This window comes from Piliocolobus tephrosceles, chromosome 11 (genome assembly GCF_002776525.5).
Source record: "Piliocolobus tephrosceles isolate RC106 chromosome 11, ASM277652v3, whole genome shotgun sequence".
NCBI lineage: Eukaryota > Metazoa > Chordata > Mammalia > Primates > Cercopithecidae > Piliocolobus > Piliocolobus tephrosceles.
Genome location: NC_045444.1, coordinates 40,147,360 through 40,164,704, shown reverse-complemented (window position 1 = coordinate 40,164,704; position 17,345 = coordinate 40,147,360). Strand labels below are relative to the sequence as shown.

General features: G+C 35.4%; 1 protein-coding gene across 10 annotated transcripts in view; it reads right to left on the bottom strand.

Moving 5' to 3' along the window:
• The window catches only part of GALNT13 (polypeptide N-acetylgalactosaminyltransferase 13), a 594,017-nt gene that overhangs the window by 12,274 nt on the left and 564,398 nt on the right, over positions 1-17,345 (bottom strand). For all 10 annotated transcript variants that reach the window (XM_031936436.1, XM_031936437.1, XM_031936435.1 and 7 more), the window contains one exon: positions 3,458-3,592. In XM_031936436.1, the coding sequence (XP_031792296.1) occupies positions 3,458-3,592 (135 nt within the window). The remainder of the gene's footprint in view (positions 1-3,457; positions 3,593-17,345) is intronic.

Below are 17,345 nucleotides of genomic sequence, written 5' to 3'. Positions count from 1 at the left end.
AAACAGATAAATATGTAATGAACTTTATTCCTTCTCTTTTCCCCCACTCGCCTAAGAAGTAAACAAAACCAAAGTAGCTGGATAGATTCTAGGTTTTGAGGCTTCATGACACTGTTTCCATTTTTCTCTGGATATTCCAACAATCCTGCTCCTATTTATGACTTTCTTTTCTAAGATTGAAAGGACTATGGGAGATAAGGTGATGGAATATTTCTGCTGTTCACATGGTGAGATTCACAATTATACTGATAGCTAGCTTGCTTGGAATACTTTATTAGGACCTGAATTCTAGATCTGCTGCTAGCAGTGTAATCTTTGTGCTTTAGTTTCCTCCTGATAAAGGCTTAAAGGAGAGAACTGCAAGGTACATTTCAGTTCTGTAATTCTGTGAACTCCGACAATTTTTATTCTGCCTTGAACCTGTACCACCTCAGAGATTTTTCAAAGGAAACTTTTGTCCTTGCTAGCAAAAGATAAAGAATTGAGTTAAAGTAGTAAGCAGCACGCATCTACTTTCCACAGGTTGGAATATGAGAAGAATAGAACCACTGAGCAATTATTCCTCCTTCTCATCTCAACACCTCTTATCCTTTTGCTCCCTTTCCCTCTCTTTGCTCCCCTCTGGAGGCCTTGCCATTTTCCAAATTGTATCCATGCCTTTTCCTAAATTTGTAATATTCTTTAAACAGTGTATAAAAAGACTATGGAAGATACATAGATATTTGACCCTGTCCTTTTCAAATGTAAATGTGTACATGAATGATCGGAGATTTTGTTAAAATACAGATTTGGATTCAGTGTGTTTAGTATGGGCTCGGATCCTGCATTTCTAACAAGTTCCCAGGTGATGCTACTACTCCTGGAATCACCCTGTGGGTAGCAAGGGGTGGAACTCTTCTGTGACCTAAAGAAACCCTAAATGTAAAACTTAAAAGCATAGTAATATATGTTATATTTCAATTTCATTAAAAAAAATCCTTTTTAACAACCTTCTCAAAAATCTAATCACATTTCAAAGCTGAAATTTCCAGAAAGGCAATGTATTATTCTGACAATTGCTCTATTCTTATGTCATTTACTAGATTATGATCCATTCATTTTAAAATTTAGCAAAGTGGTGTCATTAGATAATGTAAACATCACTAGTTAATTTTGAAAACATAAACATATATGAGAATTTAATTAAGCTATATAATTCAGATGATCAAATTATTTAAAATAAAAATTTCTCAATATTTATGGCATTTTATAAGCTTTTCTGTGTGTGTGTTCCAAAGTCAAAGTAAACATGACACAAAATGTTACAGTGCTCTGAAATACTACAACAGATAACTACTAGTCATCCAAAAGAGTACATTTATAGAAATCATTTATTTATCTTAGGTGAAGCTGCCTATTTTTTTCACTTTTTACTTAAAATTCCTTAGTATTCAATAGCATTGCTACTAGCTGAGAGAAAATGTAAACAAAAATATACACGTAATTACTAACAGTAGTTATATGAGAAATGAAAGAATTTGAGTTATGATATTGTTCACTCAAGAGTTATGGAAAAGTTTAAAGATTACAAGTGGTATTCTAAAATTCCACACTGCTTCATTTTATAAAAATGTATATGATCATTCCCCTTTCTTAATAAATATATTCTAGATTTTCTTATTTTTAGCATAAGCTCAGTAGAGTCCCAGGTTCCTGGTAGAAACTAAACAGTAACAACAACAAGTTTTATTTAAAAATAAGTATCACTTATAGGATTTCTACTGTATCTGTACATTTTACTGCATTTTTCCTCATAGAAGAGATAGAGTACTGATGAAGGATTTACCTACATGTATTTTGCAAAGGCACTGTTTTCTGTAGGCTTAATATCAAGGATGGCACCAATAAATAATAGTTGAAGAGAAAAAAAGTGGTCAGACAAGGTGAGTAAGATATAGCGAAGGCAATAGCATCTTAACAGAACATATTGGTACAACATAGGAAGAATTCGCAGTGTTTGTCCTCAATTATGGCCCAGAAGATGATTTTGTGTCCTAAGATCCTGGTAACACTGTATAAGTTTTAGACCCCAAATTAACCCTACATAACCAGTTTCAAATCCTATGAGAATTCAGTAAGTTTTTCTAATATTCAACTTAAGAAACTACAGAATCATGTAAATATTAAAATGACATTCAAAAAGGTTTTTAAAAGGTCCTGTTAAAATATCAACAATGCCAAAACTCTGTAGATTGGTTTTTAAAATGTTATTCTTGTAGGAAATTTTAGGCTTGCATGGTATACTGCATCTGTGAAACCCATTTACCTCTATAGTAGCATTTATCTTCTAAGCAGAATGAACTTTAGTTTTCCTTTTAAATAAATCACCTACCACTTAGTAATGTGGGAAATGTAACACAGACGACCAATTCATTTTGTTAATCATAAAAGAAAACTGAAAGAAATGAAGCTGTTTTCAAGAGTAAGTTTCTTTATGCAAAGGAAAATATTTCTTTTTTATTAGCTCCATCTGATGGCTGATCTGGTTTTTACACACTGCCTGGAGATAAATTTCCAACACGAATTTTGTTGTTGTCTCTCCCTCTCCTCTGTCAGAAAGGTGTGCTATATTGAGAAGAGGCTACTCAGCTTTTTAGGTGACTAATTAGTTTACTGAATTCTGTGAAATATTTATAATTGTAAACAGTAAAGAAATCTTGTTAATCTTGTCAGATATTGTTCCTTCCAGTTGAGGAACATAAATGTCAGTGATTAGTGGCATAAAATTTAAAATTTGAAAATATATACATATTGTCAATATTATCCTGTATACACATCTTCACACAAACCTCTCAGATAGCCTTAGCTTACCCCTTGCCTAATTTATGTTTGGCATGTACATGGAGATAACAAGTTATCATACACAAAACTGATTTTATCGTCCTCATTCATATTTTATATTAATGGACCAATTTGGCAAAACCTGTTTATATGATATGCCATCCTTTTTTTTCTTTTATTTTTTTTTTTTTTGAGACGGAGTCTCGCTCTGTCGCCCGGGCTGGAGTGCAGTGACCGGATCATCTCAGCTCACTGCAAGCTCCGCCTCCCGGGTTTATGCCATTCTCCTGCCTCAGCCTCCGGAGTAGCTGGGACTACAGGCGCCCGCCACCTCGCCCGGCTAGTTTTTTGTATTTTTCTTAGTAGAGACGGGGTTTCACTGTGTTAGCCAGGATGGTGTTGATCTCCTGACCTCGTGATCCGCCCGCCTTGGCCTCCCAAAGTGCTGGGATTACAGGCTTGAGCCACCGCGCCCGGCCAATATGCCATCCTAATGTTACCGGATATAAACCTGCATGCTTAAAATCTAATTCTGCCAATGTAGATAAAAACCAGCTTAAGATTTAAATGTCAAATGTTGAAATATATAACTGAGCTCAAGCATCAAATAATAAGTAAATTAAGGAAAATACTATACCTCAGCATCATATTCCCATAACTGATTTCCTCTCATATGGTGGCATTTTAACATGATTACAGGTCCATTGAGTCTAGAAACATCCAAGCACAAGTCATCGGTTCGAATTTCTTTGTCAGCAGTGTAAGAAAATACCTGAAAATATAAAATTCAGCTGATAAAACAATATGTACATTTTAAAACGTTACAATAGAGCAGATCTACCCATGGAAGCTTTCATATCAGATAAACTTGTGTTTTCAAATGATTACTGGTATGTTATCTTGAGAAAGCTAATTCATCTCTTTGAGTCTTTTTCCTCCACTGTAAAGTAGGGCAAAGTCATCTGTTTTACGATGTTTTGGTGAGACCTCAGTTTAACAAAACAAACTTTAAAATACCCACTATTTGCTGGCACTGTATTTCTTGCATGATACTTGCACTATAAAGCTCACAATAGGTTAAAGAAAATATAGTTTGCAAACTGCATGGAGCTCAATGAAGGGCAGTGCCTTTTCCTACCATCTTATGACCAGTTCTCCAATTCTCCAATGTCATTTTTTTCATATAGAAGTTTAAATCTTTCTTCTGATAACATAAGTACATTGTGTAAATTTTATTAAATATTGTCAGTGAGCTTCTGAAGGCTGTAGAAGTATCTTCTCTAGAGATCTCATTAAAGGTAGGCTCTACACTTATCTCTTTAATATGGTTTGCCTAGGCTTAACTACATCAATTCTCCTGAAAATATCCAAGAAATGTCATGGTGGATTATGGACTCTTTGTTAGATAATTCAATTGAACTATAATAATCTTTATGATTTTGTTCCTGGTGTGAATAATTTATTTACAACATTGATTATTAAAGTTTCATGAGTTTTTTTTTTTTTTTTTTTATTTTTAGATGGAGTCTTGTTCTGTCATCAGGCTGGAGTGCAGTGGTGCAATTTCGGCTTGCTGCAACTCTGCCTCCCGGGTTAAAGCGATTCTCCTGCCTCAGCCTCCTGAGTAGTTGGGATTACAGGCATGCGCCACCATGCCAGGCTAACGTTTTGTATTTTAGTAGAGATGGGGTTTCACTATGTTGGCCAGGATGGTCTCAGTCTCCTGACCTCATGATCCTCCTGCCTCGGCCTCCCAAAGTGCTGGGATTACAGGTGTGAGCCACCCGTGCCCAGCCTCATGAGGGTTATTAAGCACATAATTATAGAATGTGTTTTCTTCTTTTAGCTATGATAAGCATTGTTCAGTATTCTGTGGCTTTTTCTTTCCCTTTGCTATGTCAACAGAATAGATAATGAGAAAGGTCATGTCAGGGTCTTTTTGTTTCTCAAAGATATCTGATGAAATTGGAGGAAGTCAGCTTTACAAATAATATAAACTCTAGAGCTCCATAAGCTGAATGAGTTAGTCTTGGCAGAGTTGCCTCTGCAGCACTGCTTCTCAGGACTTCTATGAAAATCACAAGAAGTGGTGAGAGGAAGTGGAAAAATCAATGATGGAACACAAATACCTTCTTCTGTCAACCACTTAAAAGGAAATTATTGGGGACTGGGTCGGTGACTCATGCCTGTAATCCCAACACTTTGGGAGGCTAAGGCGAGAGGATTGCTTGAGCCCAGGAGTTTAAGACCAGCCAGGGAAACATACAGAGATCTCATCTCTACAAACAATAATTAAGAGAAAATTATCCAAGCACAGTGGTACACGCCTGTTGTCCCCACTACGTGGGAGGCTGAGGTGGGAGAGGCTGAGGTTGGCAGATTACTTGAGCCATGATCACACCACTGCACTCAGTCTGGATGACAGAGCAAGACCCAGTCTCAAAACAACAACAGCAGCAGCAACAACAATAACAACAACAACAACAACAACAAAACTAGAAAATTCTTCACAAAGGTTATACATTTACTTAATATACAATTTTGAGAAATGTGAAGTACATTTAAGTGAATTGTGTAAAATATATCACAGACTTCATGTATTCAATTCACAAATATATTTTCTAGCTTCATTACTTTTTCATACTCATATGTTTTTATGAAGAACATCTGGTCACCTAAGAAGAATAACATAAAAACCCATCAAACAGAAATATTCATATCCTCCCCAAACAGTATTATTTTAAACACAATTACAAACTTATTTAATTACACAAGTGAGAATCTTAAGCTGAGAGAAGGAAATTTCTAGAGAAATTTCTTTTGTTCATGATAGGATTATTTCAATACTCAAGGATAGCCTTCTGCATTAAAATTGCTTCCTTTTAAAGTGTACAAATACCAGTGTAAAAGGAAACCTCATAACGTCCATTTCAGCCTTAATTTTCTAATGGCTCAGGCCATTTTTATACAGTATATTCTTCTCGAGTCTCTTAAGGTAGTTTGGAAATAGTACCTGTTGAAAGTTTTAGAGAGCAGTCTACCACATCCCTTGATCCTCAATTTCTAATTTAGATTCATTTTGTGGTCATTAGAGCTATCTTAAGTAATTTACATTTAAGAAAGATATATTTGTAGAATAGTTTATGTACTTATATGTATATATCAATTATATGTCTGTTAATTATTTTTTGGCCTTTGTTCTTGAAAAAAATTAACGGATGTTAAAATATTAGGCTCACAAGCAATTTTTGTTAAAAACAATCTGTTGATAATGCTTCCTTGTTTTTCTTGGATTAAGGTAAAATCAGGATTAATTTGTTTTTGTACCTGAGAAAAATCTCATTTTTATGCTTGTTTCTAGGATTTTTTTACTCTTTATAATAATAAAAATCAGTGCATGTCAGCATATACATATCATTCTTGAAAACTAATCTGGAAATTATTAGGTTTGAACTCAATTATTTATCATGTATATCCATTAGATTTTGAACCCATAATTGTCATTATTAAATTTTTTTCATATCTACTACTGTAAAAAGTTCATGGAATTCACTTTGGGTATATAGAAAACATTATATGTGAAATACTTTGCAGAGATTCTGGCACACAGACAAAATTCAGTAGCTGATATTTAGAGTTATTATTCCCAGTGTTGGAGTTAATCCCAAATTGAGGATTTCTATCCAACACTACCAAGAAATTTTAGTATAAGGGTCCAGCAATGTTTGCTCTTGCCTGTCTGAGCTGAGCCCTTGGCTGCTGTACAAGTCCCGAGGGAGAATTTATAATACCTGATGACAGATATTTCTGATAATTTAAGCATTGTATTATGACCCTCTAGATTAACTACTTATGAGTTCCTTTATGACTTTGGGGATAATCTCCAAATCTCATGCTGGATTTCCTAGGAGCAGCTATTCCCTACAGCTGTTGCTTGTTTTTCCATCTCACTACTCCACAGACACTCTCAGTATGTGTAAGGCCCAGCCTGTCCTTGCTATGGTTGAAACCTTTATGCCTATGTGAGTTAAAATATTTCAAACCTGAACACCAATGAAGCACTTTACTTTAAACTATCAGGTATGTTGATAACTACACTATACAAGATTGATTCATTCATTAGTAAAATCTCATTGTACATTCTCTTAAAATAATGGAAATTATTCTTCTTCCTTTTCTGATTATCACTCAAATTGCTTTATCACCGGTTACCAATACTTAGTAAAGCAGAACCGAGTTACATGAACCATAGATTTAGCATATGTTTCCATTTGTTACAGTGCTAGCCTGACTTTAATGACAATTAATTGGTTCAAAGTCTAATCACTTTAATTAAGCTAAGGTGACTAGAAGCAGGGAAAAACAATCAATCTCTGTGGCTTTCCTTCCATTATAAAAGAGGAAACAGGGAGGAAGTTAACATTAATTGAACACTACCTTTTTTTAAAAAAATGTGTTCTATGCTTCATATATATTACATTAAATAAATTTGCTCCATTCTTCTATTGTGCAATTGCATTTATATTTCTATGAATGTATACCAACTTACAGTATTGCAAAATGTAACAAGTAGAGCTCTTTGCATGAATCCTATGGATTTAGTAATTTATAGTGCTTTTAAAATTCTGTTTCACACTTAATGTTCATGTTGTCTAATCTGTAAAATTATGAGCTATTTAGTATCACATATATTCTTATGTAGTCCTTCAGTCAAGCTAGGTCTGCAAACAACCACTAACATGGCCATTTTTTAAGTCAACTCTTTTAATCTCAGCTATCTTATAAGATGATGATAATGATACAGGTAATAATGTCTATGCTCCAGTTTATGGACCTTGTTGATTATTATGCCTTTCAAAACTAATTACTCACTGTAATAACTCAGTTTTTATTGTTTACTGTTGTATTAGTTCACTACGGCTGCCATAACAAAGTACTATGGACTGGGTGGCCTAAGCAATAGAAATTTATTTCCTGACAGGTTTGGAGGCTGGAAGTCCAAGATCACAATCTTAGCACAGTTGGTTTCTGCTGAGGCCGCTCTCTTTGGCTTCTAAGAGGGACCTTCTCCATGTGTCTTCCCATGGTCTTCCTTCTCTGTTTGCATGTGCCCTAATCTCTTTTTATAAAAATACCAGTTACATTGGATTAGGGCACCCTAATGATGCCATTTTAACTTTACCTCTTTAAAGACTCATCTCTAATATGGTTACATTCTAAGGAACTTGGGGTTAAGACTTCAACATATGAATTTCTAGAAGAACACAATTCAGGCCACACCACCACTAACCCTTTACAATGTATTGGAGTAGATAACATATCTTTCCTTATTCCTAAGTGAAAAATATGGTGTGCATGATTTTTTTTTTTTTTTTGGCTAACCTGTTTAGGTCACCTTGGGATTCAATTCTGAAATTAGAATATACTGTTTAGTATTACTAATCAAAACTCTAAATGTAATGCAATATCAAATAATTCCCCCTTCTCCACATTGGCCTTAATTTATGTTGGCAGCATGCAGAGGCAAAGGCTTTTTCTGTTTTACGTCTTAAGCTTTTTTTTTTTTCCCTCACTGTTCCTGCCCACTCCCAAATTCACCCAGTCTGCTAATCAGTTTTTTTTTTTTTTAATTTTTTTATTTTTCCAGAGTGGCAAAGCTGTAAGAGAGGTCTTACTTGAACTGTTGTGTATAATTCCTTCCTGTTCTCTGGCCTGCCAGAGATTTAAAGCTCCCTGTTCGGAGACCATTTGGATTTTCTTAGAGATTCCCATCTCTGAGCACTTCTTAACTGAAGTGCAAAGAAAGAGGACAATGCATATTTTACAAGTGAGCCACTTTTTGTGAAAACTCTGGGAGGCAGGCTAACATTAGGCAGTGTAGTCAGTTCCCTGTATTTAGTTGTCACAAGCCAGCCTTATCATGTGTGAGTTAGGTCACAGCCTGCCATATACCAGAAGCATATAGCAAGCTCTCCAACTGGCATCCTACATAATTTGCAGGTCCCAGTGCAAAATGAAAATGCAGAACTTATTTTTATAAAATTATCAGGAATTCCAAGATTGTAGGGCTTTGTTTGATTGCATGGGTTGCACACTCAAGAACTTCCCTGCCTTGAATCCTCTTCTTACTGGAAGCTAGAATCCCAGCCCATCTTCTCTAGAGGCAGGGCAACTATTCTCTCCAGGCAAAATCTTACAATCTTCTCCATATTCTGATACCTTCCATTATGGGTTGAACTGTGGCTCCCCAGATGATAGATTGAAGTCCTAACCACTAGTACCGCAAAATGTGTACACTTAAGGAGATAGTCCTTATGATGAAGTCATACTGGAGTAAGATGGGCCCTTAATCTAAAAGGACTGGTGTCCTTGTAAGAGAATAGAGACAGAGAAAAGACAGCCATGTGATGATGGAATTAGAGACTGGAATGATGCATCTACAAGCCATGGGACACCAAGGGTTGTTGGCAAACAACCTAGAAGCTAGAAGTGGAAAAAGATGATTCTCCCTTAGGTATCAGAGGGAGTATGGCACTTCTGACACCTTGATTTCAGACTTCTAGCCTCCAGAACTGTAAGACAATACATTTCTATGGTTTTAAGAAACCTAGTTTGCAGTAATTTTATACAAAAGCTCCAGCAAACTAACATACATCCTTTTCCTCCTCATGCTGGTTGAAGTGTCTAATGTCACAGAATCAGATTTCCAAAGTGTTTTTTCAAATTTTGCACAGGAAAATCTGATTTTTGATTGCCATTGCAAATTTTGCATAGGGAATTCTGATTTTACATTTCATATTTATTGTATCTTGGTATCTGGGCTGAAATTTTAACATCCAGTTATACTTTCCACCAGCATAAAATAACCATTTTCAAAATACTTTTCTATTATAGCTATATCTTCATAAAGGTGTTTTATAACGTGACTAGGTGATTTTACTGATTTTATATATACTTTATTGGGGTCATAATGATTTCTTCCTCTGAATTTATCTTGTAATCAAATGAGTACTATCTATAATGGATGATACTATATATAAAGCCAATTCAAATCTCAATTCCTTTTAATCTCAATATTTTTCTTTTCATAGATGATGTTTTTGTTCACTCTCACACTGCTATAAGGACATACCCAAAACTGGGTAATTTATGAAGGAAAGAGGTTTAATGGATTCACAGTTCCACATGGCTGGGGAAGCTCACAATTGTGGTGGAAGTTGGAGGAGGAGCAAAGGCACATCTTATATGGTGGCAGGCAAGAGAGCGTGTGCGGGGAAACTGCCCTTTGTAAAACCATCAAATCTTGTGAGACTTATTCACTATCATGAGAACAGCATGGGAAAAACCTGCCCCCATGATTCAATTATCTCCCACCAGGTCCCTCCCATGACATGTGGGGATTATGGGAGCTACAATTCAAGATGAGATTTTGGTGGAGACACAGTCAAATCATATCAGATGGTAAGCATTCTTTATTTTTCACCTACATGTATGGTTTGTTCTAGATTTTTCTTTTTAGGGAGAATGTCCAAAGACATTTTAAGATTCTTCAAATACCTAAAACAACATCTAAATAATTTCAAGGACTTCTGTGAGAAGGATCTAAAATATTCTGTTAAATTAATTTAACATAACGAAAGACTAGGTGTCCACATTTTTTTTTTTTTTTTTACCAATTGTATTATGTTGAAAATCTTAATGTATATATAGTTACTTCTTTTAAAATACTCTTTTTTCATGACCTTTTAGAAAAACTACAAACAAAAGTTTGCTCAAATCTCTAGCGTGAGCCTGTGCTAATGAAACCTTGTTCTAGCAGTACAAGTTACAAAGCAAGAAAGGAAAGGCATTGCTGTATTATTGGGACCTGAATCTTCTCTCTTTCTGCAAAGGACTCAGGAATTAAACACCCTCTACTTGCTCTATCTTGCCACAGGGTTTCTTCCTTTCCTTTTTTTTATCCACAGATGAAGGGGGTGTGAGTGTGTATGTATGTACATGCGTATACACAGGCATACTTCAGAGATTCTGTGGGTTCAGTTTCAGATCACTACAATAAAACAAGTATCAAATTTAAAGACACATGTTGTTTCCCCGTGCCTATGAGTTATGTTTACACTATATAGTAGCCATATTAAGTGTGCAGTAGTATTGTGTCTCAAAAAACAATGTATATTCCTTAATTAAAAATACTTTATTGCTAAAAATGCTAACAATTATCCTAGCCTTCGGTGAGTGATAATCTTTCTGCTGATGGAGAGTCTTGCCTCAATGCTGATGGCTGCAGGTTGACCAGAGTGGTGACTGATGAAATTTAGGTGGATGTAGTAATTTTAAAAAATAAGACAACAATGAAGTTTATCACATAAATCAACTTTTCCTTTCACTAAAGATTTTTCTGTAGCATGTGATGCTATTTGATAGCATTTTGCCCACAGTAGAACTTCTTTTAAAATTTTAATTAATCCTCTCAAAACCTGCCACTGCTTTATCAACTTGAGTTTATGTAATATTCTGAATACTTTGTTATCATTTCAACAGTGTTCATGGCATCTTCAATAGGAGATTATATCTCAAGAAACCACTTTCCTTGATCATTAATAAGAAGCAATGCTCATTCATTAAAGTTTTAGCATGAGAGTGCAGCAATTCAGTCACATCTTCAGGCTCCACTCCTAATTCTAGTTCTCCTGCTATTTCTACCCTATCTGCAATTACTTCCTCAACTGATGTCTTGAACCCCTCAAAGTCATCTAAGAGGGTTGGGGTTAGCTTTTTCCAAACTCCTGTTATTGTTGATATGTTGACCTCTTCTCATGAATCACAAATGTTATTTGTGGTATCTAGAATTGTGAATACTTTCCATAAAGTTTTCAATTTACTTTGCCCAGATCTATTACAGGAATCACTATGGCAGTTAGAGTCCTAGAACATGTATTTCTTAAATAGTAAGACTTGAAAGTTGAACTTACTCCTTGATCTATGGTCTGCAGAATGAATATTGTGTTAGCAGACATTAAAACATTAATCTCCTTGTACATCTCCATCAGAGGTCTTGAGTGACCGAGTAAATTATCAGTGAAGAGTAATATTTTAAAAGGAATCTTTTTCTTTCCCCCGAGAAATAGGTCTCAACAGTGAGCTTAAAATATTTAGTACACCATGTTGTAAACAGATGTGCTGTAATCCAGGCCTTGTCGTTCCATTTACAGAGCTCAGGCAGAGTAGATTCAGCGTAATTGTTAAGGGCCCTAGGATTTGGGGAATGGTAAATGAACATTGGTTTTGACTGAAAGTCACTCACTATATTTTTCCTAACAAGAGAATCAGCCTGTCTTTTGAAGCTTTGAAACCAGGCATTGACTTCGCTTTTCTAGCTATGGAAGTCCCAGATGGCATCTTCTTCCAATCGAGTGCTGTTTTGTCTATGTTGAAAATCTGTTGTTTACTGTATTCACATTTATCAATGATCTCAGCTGGATCTTCTGGATAACTTGCTGCAGCTTCTCCCTCAGCACTTGCTACTTCACTTTGCACTTTAAAGTTATAGAGAGAACTTCTTTCCTTAAAACTCATAAACCAACCTCTGCTAGCTTCCAACTTTTCTTCTGCAGCTTTCTCGCCCGTCATAGAATTAGAGTTAGGGCCCTGCTGTGGTGAAGCTTTGGCGTAAAGGCATTTCATAGCTTGTTTGATCTTCTATCCAAACCACTAAAACTGTCTCTATATAAGGAATAAGGCTGTCTGCTCTCTTTTCATTTATGTGTTTACTAGAGTAACATTTTCAATTTCCTTCAAGAATTTTTTGTTTGCCTTCACTATTTTGCCAGCTGTTTGGTGCAAGAAGCCTACTTTTTGGCCTATGTCGGCTTTTGACATACCTTCTTACTAAGCTTAATCTTTTATAGCTTTTGATTTTAAGTGAGAAACATGTGACTTTTCCTTTCACTTGAACACAGATGCCATTGTAGGGTTATTAACTGGCCTAATTTCAATATTGTTGTTTTAGGAACAGGAAGTCCTGAAGAGCAAGAGAGAGGGAATGGCAAGTCCGTGGAGCAGTCAGAATACATACAACATTCATCAGTTAAGTTTGCTGTTGTTACATGGGTACGATTTGTAGCACCCCAAAACAATTACAATAGTCACATAAAAAATCACTGATCATAATCATAACAGATAAAATAATGATGAAAAAGTTTAACATATTGGGAGAATTATCAAAGTATGACACCAAGACATCAAGTGAGCACATGCTGTTGGAAAAATGAGGCCAATAGACATGCTCCATGTAGGGTTGCCACAAACATTCCATTTGTTAAAAAGTGCAATATCTGTGAAGCACAATGAAGCAAAGAGTAATAAAACAATGTATTCCTAGATACGAATACACGTATTCATTTTTGTTTTATTTTTTATTAAGGTATAGTTTACAAATGAATAGATATTTGAATTCAAAATGTCTACATGTATGTTTGGTGCAGCTTTATCATATAGGTTTTGATTTTCCTACATTTAGTTTTAAATTATAAAATACTTTTGTTAGAGTTCCTCAGGACAATATTTACTATAAAAGCTCACAGTTTGATATATATCAAATTATGCCAACAGCTTCGCTTTCTAAATGAAACTGAAGCCAAAGAAGTTACAGGATTCACCCAGTATGTCCAAGCTGCTTAATGACAGAGGTCTCTCTGAACCTGAAGCTCTGCTATTTGCCACTACTTGTCCACGTGCTTCAAATTCTCTTTACACACCCATTATTTAGTCATTTTGGACCTTTGCATCCTCTGGGAGATCTCTTTAGGTATTTGGAACGTAGTCAATTTGAAAAGTATGTAAAAAAAAAAAAAAATCCAGATATTTAACTTATAAGAAAATAAACTTGTCATAATGATTTTCTCTCTCATCTGTAAAAATAACCCAAGAAAATTTGTATTGAAATCAAAGGGAAAACTGTTTAGCAACAAAAATTATACCTTTAGCAATGCAAATTATTTTTTAAATATTATCTTCCTCCACATATCACATCATCCTGAAGTCAGCGTGGAGAATTCATAGATGGAATTGAATTCACCAGTGGAGCTGCCAAGTTTATTCCCAGAAAGCACCTTTTCCTATGCATGAATTGATTTCAGGTTTCATCTATAGGCTGTTAGCTCAGTGGTTTGCGCAGAGGAGGGTCAGGAGGAGTAAGTAGCATCTGGCTGTATACTCTTAACTTACTCTTACACATCTAGATGGTATCACTTATTTTTTATAGCTTTAATGCTCTAAAATTCTATAACTAAAAACAGGATGTGGGTATGCACCTTATGTTCACTATTCTCATCTTGTCTTCAATATCATCTGTAAAGCATTAACTCTTTCTGCTTTCACCTCAATATAACAAAGTGATGCTTTTTTGATTTGCACTCAGCAAGCCATCTCATTCTTCCATCCCTGACCAGGTATGTGCTGATCACATCACTAGGACTATCCTTCCCACTCCACTTTGCCAAGCAAAAGACTAGTCTCCTTAAAGTCTTCATACATTCTTCACTTTCTTCATTTAGCACTCTCTTAGCATTTTTACCCAGATGGCTTATCTGCCATTGTACTGCAGATATCATATCTGTATATATTTGGAATTGGATAATACTGGAAAAATGAGCTCTGGAAGATTACACAAACCTAAGTTTGAGAGCTATGACTCAGGACCAGAGTTACTGGGAGTCTCTGTCAAAATGTTGGATTCCTCATCTGAGAAGAGAGATAAATATATGCCTCCTCTTTCATGGGCTATTTTACAGATTGAATAACACAAATTCCTGTAAGCTCTGAACAAAGCATTTGCCTCAAGTAATATCTAAATATTAGTGATTTTCTGTGCAATATTCATGCATAATATCTACATTTGATAATATTCTATCTCGTCTTTTCCTATCAGGTTTTAGGTTCTTTTAAAAAAAATCTCGTGGATTCAGTAACAATGCTAAGGATATATTTTGAATCCCTGTGCAAACTGTTCTAGTAGGAGACTAATGTCCAATAATTACTAACTGAATTGAAATGAAAACAATTTGTCTTTGAAATTCCCTAGTCTTTATGGGAAACAGAGCAAGAGTGCAAGATAATACAATAAGCAATATGCAGTAATATAATAACAAAATGTGACTGACATGTCTCTTTTCTACTTCATTGTTAAATCTTCCCATTTTAAACATTACCGATGTTAAATTTTATGTATTTTTTTAAATACTTGACTCTGCCCTGAAGGGTTTTAAAGGAAGTCTACAATTTGGGAAATCTAATTTATAAATATTATGCTGCAGATACTCATATTTTACTATTGCAGTATTGAAGAATATAAATTGCAAATTTAAGTTGAGTTGGGAATCCCTTCCAAAATATATCCCACGAATTATGCTTGAATGTACAGAGGTTGCTTTTTTTGTGACTGATGTATAATTTGCAGATGATCCAAGGTTTCTGTCCCCTGGTATACATGCCCTATATAACTTCCTTCTCTTCAGTGTGGGACAGACTGTGGCCATGACAGGACGGTCATTTTGAGATCACATTACATTATATTACAAAGATATTAGATATAACCTTGGGTTAGCACTGAAGAGAGGGAATCTCCAGCTGGCCTGATGATGAAAACTGCCATGATTTAGAGAGAGCTACATGGCACATAACTGAGGGCAGGCTCTAGCTGCTGGCAGAGAGCAACCCTGGCAGAGAACCAGACAACAAACAAAGATAGGAAGTCAATCTTACAGCTGCAAGGAACTGAATTTTGCCAGGAACCAGGGAGGTTGGAAGAGGAATCCCCTGGGGCTCAACTGAGATCACAGCTCTGGCCAACACCTGAATTTCAGCTGTGTGAGGCCCTGAGCAGACAACCCAGCCACATTGTGCCTGAATTCCTCTTACAAACTGTGAAATAATAATTTTGTGTTGTTTTAAGCCACTAAATTTGTAGCAATTTGTTATGAAACAATAGAAAACTAATATGGGACCATCAGGAAAAAGGAAACATGCAAAAGCTAGAATGGTTCTCACCATGTGAAACACCATTTTCCACGATGCATCTCCATCATTCTATTTCTCAGCTATTCAATCATCTATTTATTCAACATATTTTTCTGTGTGTTGAATGTGTCTGGTTTATCCAAATTACACATGACCTTCATGAACTGCTGAATTCAATACAAATACATTTAACCCAGTGCTATCATTTCTGTAAGAATTTCTCCTACTATTCCAACCTCATTTGAACTCCGTTCTTTTCATAATGGTCTTCTAGCAACTTATCTTTCTCTTGATGGTATATTTGTCTATTTTTTTTCAACTGTATCATTCCTTAAATATTTATTCTATGAAGAACTGGCTCTTGAACATATATTTCAAGGGAAGAATGTTGACTCCTAAATAAGGTATTCTTCTTTAGCAATGGGCAACATACATACATACATACATAGTTTTCCTTTATGCCTGTCTCATTAGTTGGTACCATTGTGCAGCAACATATCTGGTCTTTGAGGTTCTTACTGATCTAAGCCTGTGAATTTAAAATAGACATAACAACAATAATATATATCATTCACATGATACCTATATAAACTATTATATTCATTTTAGTGTTCAGTTTAATAGCTGAAAAATAATAAAAGACTTTTTGCTCTCCCATCTGAATGTCTTTTACAGGTGTTTTTGTAACATTTCATATAATTTTAAAAGTTTTCGCTTATATCTTTAGACACTTCCTAAAACTCTGGTATATACTATACCAGATATATTCAAGCATGTAATTAGATAAAATTGTTACATATATAAAAAGACTGGAAAGCCAAATCATAATGTACTAAATGACATAATGATATACTTATGTATCATTTACAACTCTCTATCTGTAAAGGGAAAAGTACTCTTTACCAGATACAATATTCAAAATTTACCTTGCAGTTATTACCACAATGCTTGCATTGGGTGCAAATAATACCAAAGTTTTCTAGATGGTTTCAAGTTTAAAGAAATCTTATTTACTTACAGCATTCAGTATTGCTGCAAACTAAGAGCAGGATCTATTTAGTTTGGGTTCCCCCAAATGCAGACACTGAGACAGTAATTCAAGTGCAAGTAGTTTATTAGGAATATGATCTCAGAAAAGACAAGTGTGGTGGTAGGGAAGAGAAAAAGGCTAATACATGGTAAATTTTCTAATTGTTTACACTATGGATAACTAGAGCTTAATTCTGTTGGGGATCTCTGGCAACCACTATAGAATAAGCATGTCAGAATTTGTCCCTCAAAGAGTGACAGGGCTGAGATATTTATACATCATCTGCCCTCACCTTTTGCTTGAGGTGAGCTTCCAGGGAGCAGAATTTAATGTGACTGATGGGCATAGCAGCCTTTGGAGTGCAAACCTCCAGACAGAGGGTCAGAGGTGCTAGCCTTTTGATGTTGGGCTGGAAGCAAGGGGAGAAAGAACATTTTGGGAGCAACTGTTTGTGTGTGTTAGGAAAGACAGCTGCCAT